Source organism: Opisthocomus hoazin, chromosome 2, assembly GCF_030867145.1.
Source record: "Opisthocomus hoazin isolate bOpiHoa1 chromosome 2, bOpiHoa1.hap1, whole genome shotgun sequence".
In the NCBI taxonomy this organism is placed as follows: Eukaryota; Metazoa; Chordata; class Aves; order Opisthocomiformes; family Opisthocomidae; genus Opisthocomus; species Opisthocomus hoazin.
The window spans coordinates 35,308,384-35,330,604 of record NC_134415.1 but is presented as its reverse complement, the minus strand read 5'-3'; the positions used below and the strand labels follow the sequence as shown (position 1 = coordinate 35,330,604).

The 22,221-nt window shown below is 41.6% G+C and overlaps 1 protein-coding gene across 1 annotated transcript in view; it reads left to right on the top strand.

Moving 5' to 3' along the window:
- Positions 1 to 918: 918 nt before the first annotated feature.
- The window catches only part of FSHR (follicle stimulating hormone receptor), an 83,380-nt gene continuing 62,077 nt past the window's right edge, over positions 919 to 22,221 (top strand). Inside the window, exon 1 of the mRNA XM_009937176.2 lies at positions 919 to 1,070. Coding sequence (XP_009935478.2) covers positions 919 to 1,070 — 152 coding nt within the window. The remainder of the gene's footprint in view (positions 1,071 to 22,221) is intronic.

Below are 22,221 nucleotides of genomic sequence, written 5' to 3'. Positions count from 1 at the left end.
GGTGCAGCATGACTGAGTGCTAGGAAAGGGCTAGGAAGGTCCCTTCCCCGGGGATTAGTATTTGTAACATGAAAGTTATTTTAGCTCAGAGAAAATGAAATAAAACAAATAAGGACTCAAAGATGGGATTCCACGTCCAGGTCTTATGATGATATCCTTTCCACTGTTTTCCTCTTGTTGTGTCACAGATAGCCTTTCTGTATGTTTCTGGGTTTTTTTCCAGATGATGAAATTAGCTTGTCAGTCCCTGAGGGCCATTGGGATTGTGGCATTTTCTCCTGTTTGGGGTTCTATAAAGGTGCCAAGGAAAAGAGGAGATGAATCAGCAAGTGCATGAAGAATGATCACAGTTGAACATAATTATTTAGCTCTGGCTTTAGGACTGTGTAGCTTTCTAACCTATCAAATTGATCATATATCTTATGAAATACAAAAATAACACATTTGCCTAGGAGAAACAAAAAAGCAGGGGCTCTTGGATCCATGAAGGGGAGCATAAATAGTGCCTCTCCTTCAGGAACAGAGTGCCTGGGCTGTAGAAAATAAAAATGCTTTGTCGTCCCTTGGTTTTACCAAAGAAGACATGCAAAATAGCGTAGCTGAGAAAGAACTTTTCCCAGTGCAGATACCCCGTGCATCAAAAGAGCCCTGGTTAGTTCAGCTGGGGCCCGTGATTTCAACACCACCTAAAATTTAAAATGTTTTTGTCATTGAAAATGAACATTGCTCATCTCCATTCCTACTCTAAGGCTACAAAGGATTTGGGGCCGTGAACTGAAACTTGCTGAGAAGTCATTCCCCAAGAGCCACGTGGTTCGTTCCAGCTTTTGGGGCGGATCTTCCATTCAGGGAGTTGGGCTGGGAGGTCTCCACATTCCTCCCTTTGAGATGGAGTCAAGCACAGATGTGAAGACAGAGATGTCTCCGGTCCTTGCCTGTTTGTTGATTTTCCTGGTGGGCTGCTCGGGATGCCAGCACCACACCTGCCGCTGCGTGGGCAGGGTCTTCATTTGTCAGGAGAGCAAGGTGGTCCAGGTTCCCCGGGACATCCCCGCCAACGCCACCGAACTGTAAGTGGGGTGAGGGAAGAGTTGTGAGCAGCAGCCTTGTTGCTGGCTCCGAAACAAACTGCTGTTTGGAAACCAAGGGTCGGGCTTGTAGGGAGCAAACTTACGCCAGCTGTTTGGAAAGCTCAGCCCTTCCTCCGACGCTCGTTTAGTTTCATCTTGAAGCTCCTTTCCCTTACTCTGACCTTGCTAATTTTAAGATCTCCGTTAAGAAAAGATATGGTATGTTATAATGCGAAGTGCAGACTAAATTTTAAACAAGCTTCCTTGGTGCTGTGACAGTAATTTGAAGCATAAAGCCTAAGCTTTCTTTACAGCTTGCTTTAGCATTGTTGAAACATGTAGTGCAACTTGTCTGCCCCAAACAACTTGATGAGCATTTGTGTTTGTACTGCAGGAGCTTTCCAAAGGTTTGTGCTTGTTTGCCAAGAAGCAACTTAGTGTTTTCTCTTTGAAATAATGAAGGTATTAAACATTCAGAGGGATCCTCCTCTATCTGAGGAGCTGCATGACTGCAGTTGGAGACAGTGAACAAAGTAAAGATACCGTACTGTGTTACTCAAGGAAGGGTTTTGTCTATCTTGAAGCATCTCTGTTTTCCGTAAAGTAACTTGGGCAATCCTGTACAATAGCAGTTTTCTGTGTCAGTAGCACAGGCAAGCAAAAGAGATTATGGAATGGCAAGTATGTAACTGTGCAAGTGATGGTTTTCATTTTAACTTTTTTAAAGCAAGTTATATCACCGTTTGTCTACACCTACAGCTGTCTTGCATCTTTATGACCTAAAGCAAAAATGAAAGGAGTGGTCCTGAATAAGCTCTTTGATTAAAAAAAATGGGCTGACAAGTTTGGAGGGAGAATACAAGGAAGAATAACAAGTCACTAGTTGGAAAAATCTAGCTCTATCCTGCTTTTACACACCATGATACAGCCGCGATTACTATCCCACAATTTTCCTAGGGCAGAAGTTTTGTTTTATTCAGAAAGAGAAGTTGCTATGCTCACAGAATAAGTAGATTGTGTAAAAAAAATTCAGAAAAAAGTCTGAATTAACCACAGAAGGTCAGTAAGAGTTTAAATCATACCTGCAACTAAACGGAAAAATAATACATCCGTGATTTAGGTCATCTAAATCCTGAGTGAACCGTGCTCCAGGCATACACTGCTAATTTTGTTTAATTTTGCTTTCATTGTTTCTTTAGATTACACAGTTAACGTCTGCCTTCTAGGGATTAAGCAAAAGCAGATTATAATTATTTCTGCAAAGAAGTAGACTTTTATATCATCAAAAAGCACCTGTTAGTAAAATGGGATTTGTTTGCAGCAGATCCTTGTTAACTTCTCGAGGGTTTGTTAAGGTTGCTAGTCTGCGGGTTCCTGAGCACGAGTACATATTCTCTGAAACAGGCAGACTACAACGTTACTGCAACTGAAAACAGCAAAGAAATCCTTTCTCCTGGCCACGCTGTGCAAATATCGGAGTTAGAATTTCTCAACTCGACTTCTCACTTAAACCAAACTTAAATTACCTTGGGAGGTAATTCTGGTCCCATTCAATCAGTGTAGCCCTGTGACTGATTTCAGCATGGCTTAAAAATTTGTCTATGAAAACTACGTAGAGTCGCTTTGAATATACGAAACATTAGTGTTAGTAAAGCCAGATACATTGGCTGAAGAGCTATTAAGTCACAGATAAGCCTTAGATGTTTCCTTCAAGGCCAAAGCGGGGCTCTAGAAGGGTACCTTCCTACACATCTCTCTGCTGAGTGCCCACTGGGAAGATTAAGGTGACTAAAATAGATTTTACTCCTCCAGATGCTGTTGCAAATGCACTCTTTGTAACAGAAAAAGCTTGCTTTATGTTGCTTCAAAAAGCCTCAAAGAGTCAAAACGGCTTTAAAATCAGCATAGCAACTTAAGCGTAGATGGCCACGGTGTCTAAGGACCCTGTATAGGGCACAAGCACAGACTACTTCTTGTTAAGTACAGCTCCTGCAAGGTACTTTTTCACTTAAGACTTCGTTCTGGGAGTGCTACTTTCATTTGACGTAAAGAAGGGGGGTTTCTTCAGTACACTTAGAGCTCTTCACCTTCTCTCATGTGGTCTTGATAGCTTTCCTAAGCTATCCTAGTGTCCTTTCCTGGTGCCTTTTTGATGCTGAATAACACACCGGTGAAAGCTTTAGCGAGAGAAGAGGAGCCTGATAAGCCTCAAGCACTTCTGCTGCTGCTGCTGTGTGTTTCTATCCCACTACAGCTGTTTCCTAAGTTGGGACACTGGCATGTGGCAGCCAGCTCTGTTACTTGGTAAGAAAACTCGGGATAAAGGTAAAAATACAGCCTTCAACAACCATTATCTCTGCTTTTTGCCATGGCTGTTGTATTTTTATTTTTTGAGGGCTGGCTACTGACACATGATGCCGTGATGGTTTTCTTTCCGGTTGGTTTCCCGACAGTCAGAGCTTACGTTCCACGGTGAACATGAGCTCTGTGGCATGGTAGAAGAGCCAGGGTTTTGCTCCTAGTTGGATTAACATCGGCTTTAGCAAGGATGTTGCAGAGAGGAGGGCTGGCAGCCTCTTACGGTGTGGGATTTCAGTTTGCACTTACCATGTGGAAACAGAGCAGGGATCAGAAACCACAGGTTTCATTATTCTTCTTGCTGCCACATCTACTATTCACATAGTAGCCAAAATCTCGTGAGAGGATAGTTACAGCCTGCTTTGTACGTAGCTTCTTGCAGATTTGAAAGCACTCTGCAGCTGGCATGCTCCAAGTGTTTGCAGGGGAGACTTGTTATTAGCTGTTTTGTTCTATAATCTTTGCCTGGAAGAGGAGTTGGGTAGAAGAATTTTTGGCATTTTTTCATAGATGCCAAAATGCCTGTGAGAAATGTAGATGACTGACTTATAGCTCTGGAGGTAATCCATGAGAAACCAGAGGCCAAAAGTTCAGATGGAAACCGTAGGTTCATCTGTGTCAAAGTATTAACTATTAATTGCCTCGAAGAGTGAGAGAGGTGGAGCAACTCAGTACTCACCTCAGGCAGTTCACTCCTTGGAGATTTAAAACAGTTTTAAAATCCAGTGTCAAGCTTTGTAATCCATCATTAGAATTCACTGAGATTTCATTTAGTCATTAGAGGTCTTGCTGTGAGAAAGTAATGCCAACAAAAATAACTTGTGCTCAGAATAGAACGGATCCTTCTTAAGACTTAGCAAACTACTTTAAGCAGAAACGTATGAATATAAACTGGGAATACAACTCAAAATGCCAGGAAAAGCTTACTCTTTCTCTTGCAGCACCCTGCCTTGCTTTTGGGTTTCTCATTTCGGCAATGTTCTTGTGGTATCCCAGGGAAAGAGAGACCTCTACCCCAGCAGCTCAGTGCATACATTTGGGGAGTGGACTATACCTCTGATTTGACAAAGTAAAGCAGCAGTACAAGGCAACTTAAGCAGGGAGGTGAAAACGGCTGCTTGATTCAATTCTGCTCTCAATCCTGCAGTTATGTGAGAGAAATGTTAAAATAAGCATTTTACCTGCACCCTGTAACCAACGTTGTGATAAAAATGTATCAGGAAATCAAATTTGGTCATGTTTTAGTTGTTACAAAGAGAAACTACCTCCAACTTGGTTACTTTACCGATTTTCTCCTGCTCCTAAACTTTACTCCCTTGATGTTTAGCCCTCCTTAGCTGGGATACAAGTGTGGCAGTGACTGCAGCATGTAGATGTTGACCAGTTGGTTCCTTCAGCCTGCCTGTTTCTACACTGTGGTTGTGATAGAAGAAACATCTCTCAAGAAGGGAAACTCCTCAAAGAAAGCTTGCAAACTTGGATATGTGACTCAGCTAATTAAAATGAATTGTTTAACATGTTAGCATGCCAGAGGCTTCAGTCGGAGAGTGGTGCCAGTTTTAGAAAGGAGCAACTGAGACAGCTGAAATAATTGACAACTGAACCAGTCTAAAATTTGGCACCCGTCTGTCAAAGTGCTATCGAAGAGGAAACTGCAGGTAAAACAAATAAGACCTGGGCTGATCATGTGGTGTTTTGTATTTTAAAAACACTCTCTGGATTCACTAGCCAGTTTAGCCATTCAGTTAGAGTGGTTTAGAGGTATGTGATATAGAGTCTTTTCTCCCAAGCATCTGCAAAGTATAAACCATGGAGGTTTTTACTTGCTCTTTGCATAGGTGTTTTTGTACAATTGCTCAAGGATATTTATTTTAGACTATCAAGTCAAGGCTAAGTAGATGTCTGACCGCTAAAAGAGTGGCTGCCTTGAAATAGCAAGTTCTGCGTTATGTACTGAGTCAGATGTGCTTCCCTGCAACAGAAGCTGCAGATTAAGTGAGGAGTAGCTGCAAGACTGTTACTGACAGCTGCAATTAGGATTTTATTTTACGCTTTTGCGCTTAAAGCTGAAACTACATTGAAACCTGCAAACAATTACAGTTCTTGCTCAGGTGTTTAGACTGGTGAACTGACCTTCATCTAAGACAGACAGGGTGTGGAGGGGATAAAGTAAGCTAACAAAATGAAGACCCATGAAGCTTTCAAGTCCCTGTCTTATGGTGGTTAATCATATAGTTAATCAATAGAGCCACATATTTGCACAGCAAAGCATATTGAGAGCATATTTCATACTACCTAAAGCTTTTTTTTTTTCATTTAAACCAGCTTTACTTCTCCTAGGGTAGAAAAAAAATCTGCAGTTAGTGCTACGTTCTTCTCTTCCTGAATTTATGATGAGCTCATACTTCATAGTTTGAAGCAGAACGCTGTAGAGGTTGCTGTACTATCACTGGCTGTATATTGGTGGAGTGGTCCAACACGCTGAATTCTGTATTTGACATTTTTATTGGAAGGATAAAAAGAAATCGGCAGAGCATAAGAGAGAAAGAAGAAAAGGAAGAAAGTGACACTAAAGAAGGATAATAAACTCTGCAGGGCAGAGCTAGCATAAACTACCAAGTACGTATCTCTATAGAAACATCCAGTTTCCAAAGCTTCAGGAGCTTTTCAACATGAGGAGGTATGCTGCACACAATAGGAGTTGCTTTGCAGTGCAATACTCTGCTAGCTTACTACTAGCTAGTGATGCTATGGCAGTAAATATATACACATGATTATCCCCTGACTTATAAAGACTGCAGCTTGATGCATCTATGAGATGTGCACAATTGAGTCTGAAGATCTATAGATGTGAGCATCTATATGTATCTTTGAAATGAAAGTGCCTTCTCTTATAGTTTAATGGCGAGTATATGACTTGCTAAATCACTAAGCTTCTTGCAGGGAAACACAGTGAAAGTCAAGACTCAGTTTTCTTTGCACGCAGCATTGGGAGGGTACCAATGTCTGTACCAGCTGATGCCCTTTGCTGGGGTCAGCTACAGAGAGATTCTCCCGATGTACAAGTTCTCACTTTGCCAGCAGCCTCTGTCTTGTGCATGCACACCAAAAACAGAGGGCCTGTGTCACATCCTCACACATCTGATACCAGGCAAAACAGGTTCCTGGGGCTGGTCAGCTCCACCTCCTGAAATAAAGCCTCTCTGTTAGACATTTTAGGTGTATTTTTCTTCACTTCGTGCAAAGAATCAAAACTTGCCTATTGAATGAGGTTGTCATCAATGTTTTTTGAAAGTGTTTGGAAGATTAAACTAGTCATTTGTAGGTGTTACATTTTCTTGTCTTGAATAGAGTGTCTTCATCTTGGGTGTCTCCCCATTCAATTTTTGTTTCATGTAATTATACCCTGGGAGAGTTTGACAGTAATGTTATTCATGAGATGCGAGCTGGTAAATACCAAGGTTTAGTGCAGAGGCACAGCAAGAGAGATAAGTCCTGGTAAGATCAGAAATAAGTAGCTTTTAAACTAAGATGTGGTTAAAATGGAGAAGTTGATAAGCTTAGGGGACATTACAAAGTAGGATGGAGGTCCGTCTTTTGCTTCTCCGACAAGAACATGAATCACAAAACAGGTTTGAGGAATCATGAATTCACCAGGGTTACGCAGCAGTTAATATTCCTTTGCTCTGAATTGCGTGTCATGCTAAACTCTTCAACAGTGTGGATGATTTCCTAGCTTCTTTTACTCCCCTTACTACGGCTTCTCACAACTCATCAGTTTTCACTACACAGAATTAAAATGCTATATTTTAGACTTTGCCTTCTCTTTTCTAATATTGGAATGTATTAACTTCATATCCCATCCCACTCAGGGAGGCCAAGACACTTTGGCTCGGGGAATCCTGTTTGTACTCAGATATAACTATCACTAGCTGGGAGAGCAGAGCATAGTTAGAACTATAGAGGACAGTTATGAAGAGTGCTTTTATGAATTAGAAAGACATTAGAGTACTTATGTGTTTTTGTTGTAGTTGTTCAGCTTCACTGAGTGCTCCCCCCCATCCCTTACATAGGGAGCTCAGGGTATTTTTGCAGAGGCAGCTGCAGAAAGGAGGGGGGGGGCGGGTGCCCCTCGTGCTCTGATGCAGCAGGGTTCAAGCTGCTATACTATAAGAACCACAAAGCCGGGACAACTCATCCGTTATCCCTGTATCTGCATTTGTCCATGCAATATGATTTCAGCTCCTCACTCAGGTTTATAAATGACAGCTTGGGAATTTGATTTAATCGTTTTCTGGATGTGGCCCTTAGCAAAGTCCTATCTGCAGCACTGAAGAATAAAGCTTATTGTCTCCCTCAAAAGCCAGGCCATGCCTTTTAAATTAAAAAAAAAAAAAAATCTTCTCAAATGCTCAATCTTTCCAGCAGCATTTCTAAGGTGTAATGGAGAAGAGATCTCCAATGGCAGTATTTGAAAGCTCCAAACTGCATTTCTCTCGAAGATTATCACACACACAATGTGTTGCCTATTAAGCCAGCAGGAGAAAGTCTGTTGTGCAGCTCAAGGGTTTCCTTTGGAGAAGCCCAGGAGGACTCGCTGGGCTGGCATGTCACTGAAAATACTGGGTATGTGACGAGCTTAACAAGGGTGACAGAAGAGAGTGGATGAGGAATGTCACAAGAACAGAGCGAACAGTCGCACGGAAGTGAATGTACATCCCGAAGCAGATAGCTGCTCTAAGCACCAGCAGTTTGCAGGAGGGTGTCCTGCAAAGCCAAAGCAAATTAACATAGTATAGCAAAGCAAAATAAACAAACCTGTTAAAAACCCAACTGAGGAGAGAAAGAACTCCATGTGAAGTTTAGCGTGCCTTACTCTCTTCTAACTAGAAGGCTTTTTAGTTTAGTTTCACTTTCCTGAATGTCCTTGTGCCAGCAAGCTAAAATATAATTGGAGTAGGTTCACAGCTAATTTAAATTGTCATAGCTTCATTAACTTCAGTGGAAAGAACTAAGTTCATTTTCACTGTCTGGCAACGGGGACCTCTGTCAGCCACTTGTTGCTCATTTTGGTAGCAGCTGATTTGTAATTAATCCGTGTGTGTGTTTGGTAAACAAGATACTTTTGGCACAAAAGACAGGTATTATTTTTCATAGCAGCCTATTAGTTGTACACAGTGAGGGGCAAGCACTTTGGTAGGAAAAGTCACTTTTCTTTGTTTAAGACCTTGACCTTTTCAGACAAAACCTGTAAATTATTTCACACTCTTCGCCTGTACGTTGATTGGACTGCTCTTATCAGCAGTGAAATTTAAGTCATTAAAATGAAGTTTATTTCAAATTATAGGTCAGAGTCAAGCCTGGATTTCATATATGAGTATAAAAAATTATTTCTTCTAATTGTCTTGCACACACTGTAATAAGTACCCCAATTTCTGCCTTTACTCAGGGGCAGCTTCCTTAACTTTGGTTGTCCAGGGTCAGGAAAGCTTCTGATATGTTTGCTTTTTCTTAATGTCTTCCTCCAAATATCCTCAGGTGTTTCAGGAGCTAAGCCTGAAAAGTATGGATGCTGCTTATCTCCCATTACCTTATCAAGCCACTCAGATGTATTTGCTCTTGGTTAGCTAAAGGAGAATTTACAGATTGTTACTATGCGCAGAGGGAGATATGTTTCTGAGTGAAATGAAAATAGCCTTCAACCCAACTCAGTATGAACAAGTCTTCATTTTTCACAAGCGTGTTTCCATAACTTTTGAGCTTTCCTAGCCTCTGTCTTTGCCTGGGCTAGCTAAAGAACGCTATATCCTTGATTGTAACACATTCAGAACATGCTATAGACAGGACAGCCTCGATTTTAGACATCTACCCGCTGTGTGAGCTGCAGGCTGAAGCTTTCACATCTGTCTGCTCTCTTATCTACACAAGAGTGTGGTTACTAGTCAGCGTTTTAGCATATTTGCCTGGAAATCTTGTCTTGTGAATGCCTCTGGAGCATCGCTGTGCTAATGTTCCTACTGACACGATGTTTCCCCATAGCACACATCAGGATGTGCTTTCTGATATGAATCCTTGTCCAAATACAGTCAGTTAATTGGAATTACTTTGTAAATATTTATTTGCAAGTAACTTACGAAACTTCAGTGGTTTTCCAAAAACACTTTGTGCATAAACATGCAGTGTGGAAGACTTCCAAGTTTTCAGTGTTTGATTCATCTTTTGTTTGAGAGTGGAACAAGGAGGGAATATACTTTTAAATGATGGTCAGCAGTTTTTGTTTGTATTTGTTTTTTTTTTTTTAATTCAGAATAGTAATGTGCAATGAAGAACCAGATTGACTGAGTCAAGACTGGAAGAGAAAGTGGTGCTTGTTTTCTCAGGAGAGTTTCTGGTGTCTTTTATTTACTTTCTGAAGACATAACAGTAGTATGCAGTGGGATGCCCATAAAGTAACCTCCCCTCACCCTTACCCCAAAACCAGATCATAGCCAAAGAAGTGAAGGGAATAGCATGCCTGCACACACCTGCGTGGGGTGTATGGGCATTGAACCTCTTCCTCCACTGGTTTGACTCCAGGTGAAGAAGATGAGAGTGAAGAACCAAAGCATGTATATGTAGCTGTAAATGGTGAAATGACCAAGACTCAGGTAGAAGAGAGTAGTACTGGAAGGAGGGACTGTCTGCCTGTCCCGTTTTCTGAAAAACGGGAGCATGGGATGGGAAGAAGCACTAAACAGTTATTTGGGTTTAATTTTCTGCATTAAAGAGGATTGTCACACAAACAGAATAAGCATTATAATGGTTTTCTCTATAGATCTTCTGAAAGAATTCTAGTGTTTTTATATTCTGTACTATGCCTTGTGCTTAGAAATGATCCCTGGTGTAAGACTCTTGCCTGTCCTTGGCTTTGAGAGGTTTGGATGTCAGTGCTAACTTCAGGGTAAGGTTTGATTTCTTTCTTCATTTGTATCATCACGATGTACATACATTAGACTATTGGCTTTAGTACCCCAATAAGCATTTTTGAGGAAAGAGGCACCCTATTCAACAGGAAGGACTTGTGTCTGTGAGAGCCATGGGCACACACTGAGGTAAGAAAGCAACTCTGGCTCCAGCAGTGGAGACACAGCCCATGCTGCTTTCTCTGGCATCTCCAGTCTCTCCACCGCTAAAAAAAAGGAGCACAGATCGGCCAAATCCGTTTTTTATTTCTTGTTAGTTATTGGGAAGCGATCAATTCAGAAGAGTCTTTCCTTGGAGTCCAGTCTCCCAGCAGGAGTATTTATAGACATACAGAAATTTCTGAACAAGCAAGATATAAGAAGCGGGGCTATAAAACCCCCTGCTATGGGAAGACAGAGGGTTGATGCTAAAAAACCTGCCTTTCCTCGAAGTTTTCTTTGGCCAACAAAGCTGCTATGGAAATTTTTGCTTTTCATTTTTTGGCAAGTGGAGACTCGTAAAAGAAGTACAGACTGTGTCAGAAAATGACAGCAAAACAAGAAAAGCTACGGCAGAACAGCAACTCTCTCTAGATGGAATTACCGGTTTGGGGAAATACTTGCTGTATCCGAATCCCAGGAGCTGTAATTTCCTATCTGCGGTATATTGTTGCCATGGCAGATGAAGCCCAGACCTCCTCCTTCAGTGCTTTGAAATCGGCATTTGTGGCCCCTGTGAGGGAATACCCTACAAGAAAATCTAGGGTTTGATTCCACCAGCATTTGTACACATCCTAATTGCTTGCCCAGGCAGCTCCGCTGCCTTCCAGTGGGACGAATCGCAGGTGTGAAACTACCCATCTGTATGTATTTGCAGATTCAGGACTTTCTGCTATTGCGGTAGACAGGAAACCACTCTAGTGAAAAATAAAACGGGTGTTGAAAGCACAAATGAAATAGGTAGCCAAGTGTTTAAATTTATTTTAAAATATTAGGGGAGTTTTTTATTGTTTTAATGACCCATATGGAAATTAGAAGATTTTCTTAGGGCTTACAAAGTTTTCTATAAATATTAACTGATTTCACCACATTCCTGGTAAGTATGTAAACATAATTTTATCCATTACAGAAACAGCAAAGCTATAAGACGTAAAGGACGAGCGATTTCCCAAGAGTATAGGGTAACAAATCAGTGATTTAGCTGGGACTATAGCTCCTTCAAGACCTTATTCATTAGACTGCACTCCTGTGGCAATATATTTCCTTGTTAAAAAAAAAAATTACATCTTGCACATTCATATTCCTTTCTAGTAACTATTTCTCTTCACAAGAAGGCTTTATGCTCAGCAACATGAAACACAGGCCTGCTGCTTTGAAACTCCTAAACAAGGTAATACAAAGTCATAGCTGTACTATTTTTTAATGTTTAAGTGATGCATATACAGTTTCAGGGTTTTTTCCCTCAAATATATTTTTAATGTCATGGTACCTCTGCATCATCACCTTTTCCACTTTCTCCTTTTCTGTACTTTTCTTTTATTAGCTTCCATCATTGTGTTAGTAGAGCAGCATTTCACAGTAATGTTACACTCAATGATTTAAAGACAGCTGAGGTGGAGATTTTTGTGGGCATTTCATTTATGGATATCTGTTGGCTCTGTTATGGTCGGTAGGGCTGCCTAAGGAGCACTAATTGGAAGGTTTTCACCTCTTTGAGTTTCGTTAGTATCAGTATTTGTCTCTTTAGCTAGAACCCTTCACAAATACCTGAATGGTGCATCTATAGTTGGGGTTTTTTTTATGTACAGTATTCATGTAGCAAATAATATTTCTTTGGTTTCCTTCATTTCCGTACATACTATTGCCGTGTTGTATCACTGTGGCTGAGTGTGTTGAGTGGGCCCACACCACAGAAATCGGGTTGGTTTTTGAGCACTTTACGCTAGAATTTGGAGCATGCCTACCCAGGGCTTTACAGGAGCACTGCACGGGCTGCACATGGAAGCGTGAGTCTTCACGAAGTGCCCATCAAGGAGTGTTTGCCCTTGGACGTACTGATGCCCTGGTCTGGTGGTGACAGCCTTGTAGCTTCAAGGCTGTGAACTAGTAGCAGCTAGGGCTTTCCGATTTTGTTTGTCAGTCAGAGGCGCGAACGCTGTCTGAAAGAAACGCTTCAGCGGTGCTAGAAAACAGGGAGACTGGCTCTTTGCTCAAGGCTTTGAAAGCCTTTATTATTTTTCCCCTCTGTGTCAGGCTGCCAAGAGGCAGCCTTGGTTCTAGGTGTAGATTCATCTGTTTAGTGTCCTCCAGGCTGAACACACATAGTGGTGGTTATCAGCTAAAATAGGGAATGAGGTAGGGGGTGCTTCAGAAGCTGCTGCTTGCGTCTCCTTGAAGATTTTCTGCATTCCACAGAAAGCTTATTAACCTCTGCTTTAGAGGGATGGCAGGCTCCTATTTTTATTAGCAGTGTCTGACTTGCCAGCTAGAGTACATCTTTACAATGTTCATTGTATAAAAGACTTTACACTTTTCTGCAAAGCACCTTATGCTAGCATCCTACTTTTATGAACAACAGCTTTGGGCTGCAGCCTATTTTGCGTAGAAACCCTCAAGGTTTTGTTAGTCTGAACTCAACTGATTCAGATTGGCTTTCAGTCCTAGAAGCCCACAAGTCCCAGAACCCTTAATCTTCAATGTGATGTCAACTGTTTTTCTTAAAACGCTTCAAAGAAGGAAAAAGGTGTATCTAGACTTTACGGAGGTCTAAATTTCACCTTCACCATCAAGTATAGCATCACTGTAGGAGTTTCCATGGCACTGAGGTCTCCCAGTTGGGAAGTCGTTTTCCAACATTGGTATCTGTATTTCAGCAGCTGCTGTAACAGAACCCAACGACTATGCCTCCTCTGCTAGCCTGCCTAACAGCATGCTTCCAAGTTATGCTTGGCTTGCATGATCATCTGAATGTTTTTCCCTCTTGCTAATCTTCTTGAAGAGGTGATAATGGTAAATACTTTCTGGATAAAAATGATATCAAACCGATCACTAACCATTCCCTGCTATCTCAATGCTGAAATAGCAGTACTTACTATGTCAGAGGCTGCTTCTGCCAGAAAAAGGGATTATCAGCTGAAACATCTGTGGGTTTCAGAGGAGGTAAGGTGAGGAGTGAGGAGGTAAGAAAATCAAAAAGTACCCACAAAGGCAGACAATGTGTTGGTTGTGGCTATCTATACTTTCACTGCATGTTATTTGGTCTTCTGCAACTCAATATATGGGCCCTAAATATTGTTTTTGCAAACAATAATAACAGTAGCACTTCTACAATTGGCAACTTCTGCTAAAAGCAGCATGAAATAATTTTTTAAACACCGCAGTCTTATAAACAAAGCCGTAGAAAATAAACATCCTTTACAACTGTCAAACTCAGAGCAAAGGTTCTTTTTCTCGTTGCTTAAAACATGCCTTAATCTGAGAAAGTGAGAGAGAATGACCGCTATTAGGCCTACCATTTGAACAATCTATTTCCAAGAATAGATATGGATGTTACATTTAAAAAAAAAGGAAAAAAAAAAAGGAAAAAAATTAAAACTTGGTTTGCTAGTGAGATGAAATAATCAAAGGGGCTGAAGTCTCCAGCATTAAAAACAACCCAACAGGTCGAGGGGTATAGATTAGTGGCACATTTTCTTGACAAAGTAATCAACTACAAAATTCATGCACTCTCTCATATTTTGCAAGGTGACCTCATCTGTAAAATTTAAGAAGCCTTTTACCATGTAAAATGGAGCAAAAAAATAGGAGATCCTGCAAGGAAGCTACAACTAGAGCAAAGCAGAGTAAAGTAACGATGCAGATCTTCGAAATAAATCTGAGGGAAAACTTAACAATTTTGGAAGGGTATGTGTGAAACTTCTCAGTGACATTTTAGGCTCAGTGGTGATGCTGACTGTCAATTCTGCTGGCCCTAAAACAAAACCAAGCATGGTTAACCAAGCTTCTTACAGCAAATTCTATCAGCTAGATAAGACGTGCAGCACTTCATGTACAGTACAGTGGCTGACTGTGAATGTCGCCGGAGAAGAATGTGAGGCCAACTCATTTTTTTGTTACAAACTTTGATCGGGACAATTCCATCTCCGCATAAAGAGATTATGATTGCATCGCTGGTTGATTTACCTCTGTTCCCACTATTCAGGCTTATGCATGCGATAAAAGGTCTGTCCAATACACGTTGAAAAATCAGTGGAAGAATTCCTATTGTTTTTCGTTAGATTGTGCCATAATAGTGGGCACACTCTTTTGCCACGTTGCTTTAGCACTTTGTTATCCATACTGAAGTGTCAGCTAACAAAAGCCAAGAAGTCATGGCAATGTTTTTTTCACACGACTCATGAATAGATGTGTGTGTAAAATGAGACCACTAGATAAAGCCAAATTCTTATACAATTTATACCTCTTTAATTATCTTCTGTCACAGCAAGTTACCATTATTTTTAATTAAGCAAATGTCCTTAGACTGGCAAGATGTGCTTTATGGCTGCTGGAAATATTTATTTCTGTTTTGAAATTTTAATATGAAACATCAGGGAGGTGGAAGGAGAGCAGGGGTTTCCAGCACCCTGACATCCGGTACTGTATGTTATGTTTCCCTGACTGTCTCTTCAAGGTTAGCAGTCAAGCTAAGCCAATGATCTGCAGCCCATCTAATTTGGTTTTCCACCATTTTCTTAAGTTGTCTTACGTACAATAATCATTACAATGTAAGTGACACTGCTGGGAAAATCAATTCTTTCTCACTGAATAGAAAATAACTTACACTACACTTGAATCATAATCGGTATTTTGTTTATTTTGTTAGACTTGCAGTTAACCGCTGTCTACTTTGGCCAAGAAAGTTCTGTTTCTTCTGGCAAAGGTGCTGCAGGCTGTAAACCATTACGAAATCTTCCTACTGAAATGTAACAAAAAACACTTATGGATTTACACTGAATTTTCTGTCAGATGTTCGATATGATGTCCTTGAAGATTAAAATATCTCTGAATATTTATTAGCCAGGTAGAAAGCTATTCCAGATAGGCTTTAAACCATGCTCATCACTGGAGCATGTGAATGACTTTCAGTAGTACATCTGTCATTTAGTCTGTTACTATAAGGTTATTATTCCCCTTTTGCTGTTTATCAGTAATTCAGCCACAACAATGAAAAAGACTTATGTGCTATGTGTGGGCACAAAGCCCAAGTAACTGATGCCAGCTTTTCGACCTGAGGATGAATGGGAGTTAGCAGAGGTTATCAGCACTGTGTACTGTTGTCACACCTCTAGGGTGTCACGTGATGTGCCAAAAACCTCTTCAGTTGTACTGTATTTGATGAATGAAATTCAGAGTTGGTAGTTTGTACCTGGCTTAATTTTAACAAGAAAGTTTTATTGGAGAGTGGGAAAAAGTGTTTGGACATTTTTTTCAGTGCGTTACTTTCCTATGCAGCACTTGTGCTCCAGAACTGATGCTTGAGGTGTCTGGCATAAAACTCCTGTGATGAAAGGGGAGCCCACGGTGATGATTAGCCCCCTCCACATGTAGACCCAAGGCTGGTGACGTGGGGTTCAACTGAGACTTGAAAAGGTGTATTGGAGCTGCAATATGCGTCTCCTGGGTTTCGTTATTGGGGGAGGAGGCCACTATGGATCAGAACAAGCTTATCTGCAGTAGGGTCATCCCCCTATCACCCCAAGTAAGGAGGCGTGTAGGATGCTCCATTTTCTCCTACCCACGTAGGCGCGTGTGGTGTAGCAGGCACATCTGTGTGCTGCACCCTTACATTGTTCTGACAGATCTGGAGACCGGCACTTGCTGTGGGCACTCGTGCAGTTGTGTGCCCAGGCAAAGGCACCCCATGCAGAGCAGGGTCCCCACTGCTGGGACACGCCTGTTCCGCTCCTCCATGACCCAGTTCCATGTTAGCAGAGCTGGCCCTGCAGTGAGACACTGCAGCTTCGCTAGAGCAAAGTCCCTTTGGTGGGGGGGAAACAAAAAAAAGGCAAAAAAACCCCTAAAGCACAAAGTGGAAAACAATGTGCCTGTGTGAAAATGCTCCGTCTTATAACCAAAAACCTGATTGCAGTTAACGATATCCTTCTCGCTCCCCTTCGGTGGATAATCCTTGGCTGACTATTTGGGGTAGAGAGAACTCCTGAGCGCTCTCGAACACCTTTCCTAATATCATGTGCAGAAATACACTTTTCCATTGGTTTGAACAAGAATCTCTTCACCTGACTATTAAAATGTACTTCGTGCTTGTTTGTCTATTTAGTTCTGTCCTCCCTGTGAATTCCTGCATTTATCTTCAGGACAAAGGATTAATTTCCTGATTTATTTATGAATTTATTCATGAATTTATTCCCCCCCCAGGGAAAGGAAAAAGTAAGGGAGGCTGTGTTTGTGTTTGGATAACCAGGAGCATTTTCAGGCTCTGCATCCAGCTCTGCATCCAGCTGTTCTGGGAGAGATACTGAAAAGCTGCAAGTGGATTCTTGTCCCACCTTATCTCGTTCAGACAAGAGAAAACACCCCTTGGCTTATAATGATAAGCTACAGCATTGATCGATTTGATCTGTGCTTTTGTCCTTCTTCATAATTTGAGCTATTGATTCAGTTTATTAAAATTAATTTAAAAAACACAAGCCCTGAGTGCTCTGCTGTTCCAGATCAGGCTGCTCCGGGCAGCCTGATCTGAAGCTAATCCATTCACTGCTGATTTATTTTCACTCTATTTTCAAGCAGAGGTCTGTTCTGTGATTCATTTTTTTGTCCTCTGTTTCTCTCTGAGAAAAAAAGACATTTAATTTCACACCTTCAGTTAGAGCAGGGGAGGTCTAGATTCCTTTTTCTGATATATGAAGTGAGCTCAGGAAAGTTCACTTGGCTCATATTCGTGCAGGTTTTACTCTGATGGTGGCCCACTGCGTATTGTTCTCTACCCTCTTAAATCAAAGCACTACCTTTATGCTAGAAAAGAAATCTGTGTATTTGCTTAAATGCACTCCTCTTGCCATATTGGAGTTAACATGACTTACTGTGTTCCTGAAATCAGGTCCAGCAGAGGAAACCCTTTTTCTGCTTCTTCCTAGGAAGCGCAGAGTTGTCTAAGAGCTGGGAGATAGTTCTCTAAAAATAATACCCTTATTCAGACTTAGAGAAATCAAATAAATCCCTTACTATTAAAAACAAATAAAAAATAAAGCCTTAAGGATCTAGGCACCTTTTAGCACCAAACTGGAGTTGAGTCTCTGGCCAAGGATCAACATTTAGTTGTATTTATTTACTGTCAGTACATTCTGCTGGAGATGTTATTGTAACCTTATTTCCCTTAGTTTAACACAGTTGTTTAGATCTTCACCCTTCAAATTCTTCAGGTGTTTGAAAGCTCTTTGGGTGTCCTGCTTGAGCAGTGACTGCATCTCGTGTCTGCTGCACCTCTCAGTCTTTGCTGCTGTAGCATATTCTTTCCACAGTAAAACCACTCACAGTCTGTTCCACACTTATCCTGCGGTCTGATACAGCCTATGATTTCTTGTGCAATATGTCATAACTATCAGCTGGAATCAATCAGACAAAACATAAGCCTAGATATCATCATAAAGAAAACAGGCATAGGGTAATAGCCTCTGAAGCCTTGGTCTGCTTTTAAAAACTTTACCTGTTCCTTCAGAATCAATATGAACACAGAAAGACGGAGTCAGTTTTACTGAATATTTCTTTGTAGGTTAGAAACATCTTGTGTAGTGCTGTAGGAAGATATCTTTGTTTTGACTTGAGAGCCACAGGTAGAATGTTGAATGGATACTTTTTACAACTAACATTTAAGCAAAACCACAGCTGTTCAGATACAGCAAGAAAGCAAATACCCTCAGCTTGTTTATGATGTGATCTTGCCACAAAGCTTCACAGAGATGTTGTATAGCCCAAGCAAGGAGCTTCTGCGAGTGGTCAGCAGCTCAGATTTGGCCCATCAGCACCAATCAAGGGCATGCTAGATTCACTTTCCACCATCCTCTGCCTTGCCTCCTGGCCTCCAGGCAGGACCACAGCCCAGCAGAGGTAGATGACCGATCTGTTTCTCCTCTGTAGGTGTGGAGCCGCTCCTTTGCCTGCTCTCTCCCTGCAATATAAGCCCTGGCTGTGGTAAGGTGGATCAAGTATCCAGCGTACAACAGGGATTCTTAAAAGCTGGTAAGGGTAGAGTAAGAACAGGACAACTGTTTAAGATGTATTACCATGATGCTACTCCAGCCTCCAGCTAACTCCAGCCCAGGGGATTGCCTGAATTCTTATTGTTTGCTTGGCAACTGTAAGTTATCTCTCCTCAAATTATTTGTACATTCTGCCTCTGAGCCGACATCGGCTGCTTGCATGCAGGCGAGCTGCACGAAGGAGTTTTGGCAGCCCATGCACGCTGCATGAAGAGCCAGGTCCTCTTGCGTGCTTTGAACCTAGCTGCCTGTGGCCTCACCGCTAAGATTTTGTAATGGAAAAGCTGGTAAAGCATCAGTTCTTGCCCACCTCTCCAAAACATTCTGTAGACCTCTAGCAACCATTTAAGCTTTCCAGGCTGAAAAGTCCCATACAAATTAGTTATTGCTTTTATGGAAACCAGTTCATATCTTTGATCAGCCTTACCGCCGTTTTCTTTATCTTTCTCAATACTAGTATACACTTTCTGAGATGCAAGGGATCAGAACTGCACCCTCTATTCAAAGGCAACGTAAACCACTGGTTTTTTACCATAGAGGAGGAGCAGGCAGGTTTTAGAAAAAGAGTGCGGCCAGCAGGTCACACAAAACCTTTAAGAGTATTATGAGCCGGAGTCTGCTCTATAGTCCACCTCTCGAAGTGCGGGTGGGGAGGAGAGTAAGGGACAACTTGAGATTTCACAATGGCAGTACATTTCCCTTGTTTTTATGAAGATTATCAAAATGACCTAGCAAAAGAATTTGTGGAGAGCTGAAGCATTCTTTTAATATTTTTATTATTAAAGAACACTGAAGCATTCTTGTCACATTTATTTTGGAAATGTCTTGTAGAGCCGGTTCTGTGCAGTGAAATAGGAGTCTGAATGCGGCACTGAAAACACTACTCATGATACAGTTTTACCCTTTAATCTTCTGGCAAAGGGAGGGACCTAATCCTATAATTGTTATAACCTAAGGAGCAACCTCTTCTTCTGTGATTTACAAAAACTTGCACTAGCTGTGAAGGTTGAGTAATATTTCAACGCTTCAATCTAGACAGATTGCCTGTTTCTGAGAGTGCCAGAAGAGGTGCTGTTTCCTTGTGCTGATCTGGGTATGTCAAGTGGTGATCTCCATTTTGTTAGAGATGTCCCAGGCTGGCTGCAGTGTAGGTTCTTTGCTGCTCTGATGCGTATCTGAGCAGAGACATGTGTATCTCTGCAGCTCTGCCTGGCTTAGGAAGGTCTCGAGTAGAGTGATAGCTTGCTTTCATGTATTTACTCATTTCTTCTTGAATGTCTACTAGCCACGGTGTCCTGAGCTAGTGGAAGGATGTGTAGGAAGGGGGCAGAAGTCTAGGTTTCATCCACTGAGGTTAGATGTTGGAAAGTATATCTTTTCCCAGGCATAACTGCTAAGCTCTTTCTTGGAGGTCTTTCATAACCTGCAGCTGCGCCACGAGCAGGTCAAGCTTCTCCTTTCTCTGTTTCACTGTTCTATCATCCTTTTTAGCAGGACCATGTATGTTTATTATTTTTAAGTGCTCCACAGAGGGTTCATGTTTGAGAAACACTCTGAAGGTGAAAGCACTAAGCACATCTTTATTCTGAACATAAACCAGTCTTTCAGTTGCCAGTGTGGTCAAGCTGGCATCTTTCTGAAACAGTAATACTCACTTACAAATGCATTAAAGATCCATGCTTGACACCAGTGCAATCTTTGTGCTGCGTATTGCTGGGAAGAGACCTGCCAATCGTAAAGGAGATAGTGTAGTTAGCATTTTTAAGGACACCGGTACACTAGCTGCTGTGCTGTATTTATTCAGGATCACCGTTCTAACATCTGAAAGTAAATCCATGACTAATGGAAGGTAGATCGGAAAATTCAGCATTTGCAGTGGCAAGTTAATCCTTGCTAAAATAAAGGAAAACAGTGTTTGGGGGGATTTCTTTAGTACAAGCAGAAGTAATAAGCCTTCCTGGCCTTCTCATTCCCTTGATATCAAATTGGTGAGAGCTCAATAACAGAGAAAGATTGTGAGAGAGAAGAGATGCTCTCAAGAGAGTGCAGGAAGAAATTGAAAGAGTCCATCCACCTGCAATTCATATCCCTGCGAATGTTTCCCTCAGCAGTCGCTAGCAGATGAGCTGAGAAAACTTCTTGACTTGGAAAATGTGCACCTAGGAAGAGCACCAGTGACTCGGGAATGCGTAGTGAGCAGGGGTGGTAAATGGGGATGTTTACAGGGCTTCAGTTAGAAGTGCAAAGTGTTGCAGATTCCACTGGAAAACCTCATCTTGGCAGTTGTCATTACAGCGCAAGGACTCCGAGCTCTCTTTTGCACGCTGCAGCCTGTTGCTCATGTTAATGTCACGGGTGCTCCCATTCTCGGTGTGCTGGGTGGTTCATCCTCTTGGCAGGCAGCAGCACTTCCAGGATTTAGTTTCTGCCCCCTGGCAATACTAAACTGAGATAGTCAGAAGGTGTGACCAGAGGGGATGAACAAGAGGTTTTACTTCTTTGCGTGGTGCTAGAGTAACAAAAGGTGGGGAATTTTCACCTTTGTTACTTTTAGTGTTTTTTCAAAACATATCTAAAATTTAAATGTACACTTCGGTATGTAAAAAGAACAAAATGCTCCACTCGCCACAGTGGGAGAGAAGTGGGATCATGTGGTACAGGCCCAGCATGTTTCTGTATTTCAGTGTAGCTATGTCAGCACAAGTCTAGCTGGTGCCCTGAGGACAGCGGAGTACGTGCTGTTCGCATTCAGGACCGCTCCTCAGGAGATGCCGTTTTCCCAGGACCGCCGGTTGAGTCAGCTGTGTTTGGCAGTCACAGTGCTCTTTGGAAAAGACAGCACGTATTAGATAGCAGAGAGAATATTTACTTTCACAAAGCTCGTACTGTGATCCAGAGGAAAAAAAGAGTCCAATCAAGTCTCCAAGTGCTATTCCTTAAATGGTTTCTGACAGCTCTGGCATCAAGGAGTGCCTGATATCTCATTACAACTTCAAACAAACCTTTGGATGTATCCAAATTAACCCAAATATTTGGTGGCGACCCTGTTATTAGGCTGTGTGTGCTTATTAGGGTATGCAACAGTGAGTAACTTTCTTTTTATTTTGTTAATATTCTGTGATATTTCAGCAGTTTTTATCCTATTGAGCATTGGAGGTATAGTGACTAAGAGCATATAGATGAGAAAGTAGGTAAAAAGCACACTAGCTCATTCTAATGAATTTATCAAGCAAGATAAATTGACAGAGGTAAGTTATCTGGTGTTTTGCTAAACAGCCATGCGTTTTTGAAGAAAAGCTTTCTCTTGCAAGGAGGTTTTACCTTCACTAAGGCATCCAACCCAGAATTTAAGGAAATTTGTCCATAGACAATTTGTCTTGGTCAATAAAAGTAGCATCACATATGGAAGGCCTGCCAGCATAGAAAGTCCCCAGGTCTCAGAGGTACTAACACTACACACAAAGAACACTTGTCACCTTTCTGCTACTACCTCAGCCAATGAACAAATCACTGTTCTTTCCCTGCTGTGGAATAAGATCTTTTTTGGTGCATTCTTGGGACAGGGAAAGAGTTGAAGTGACCAGCTGTGTGTGA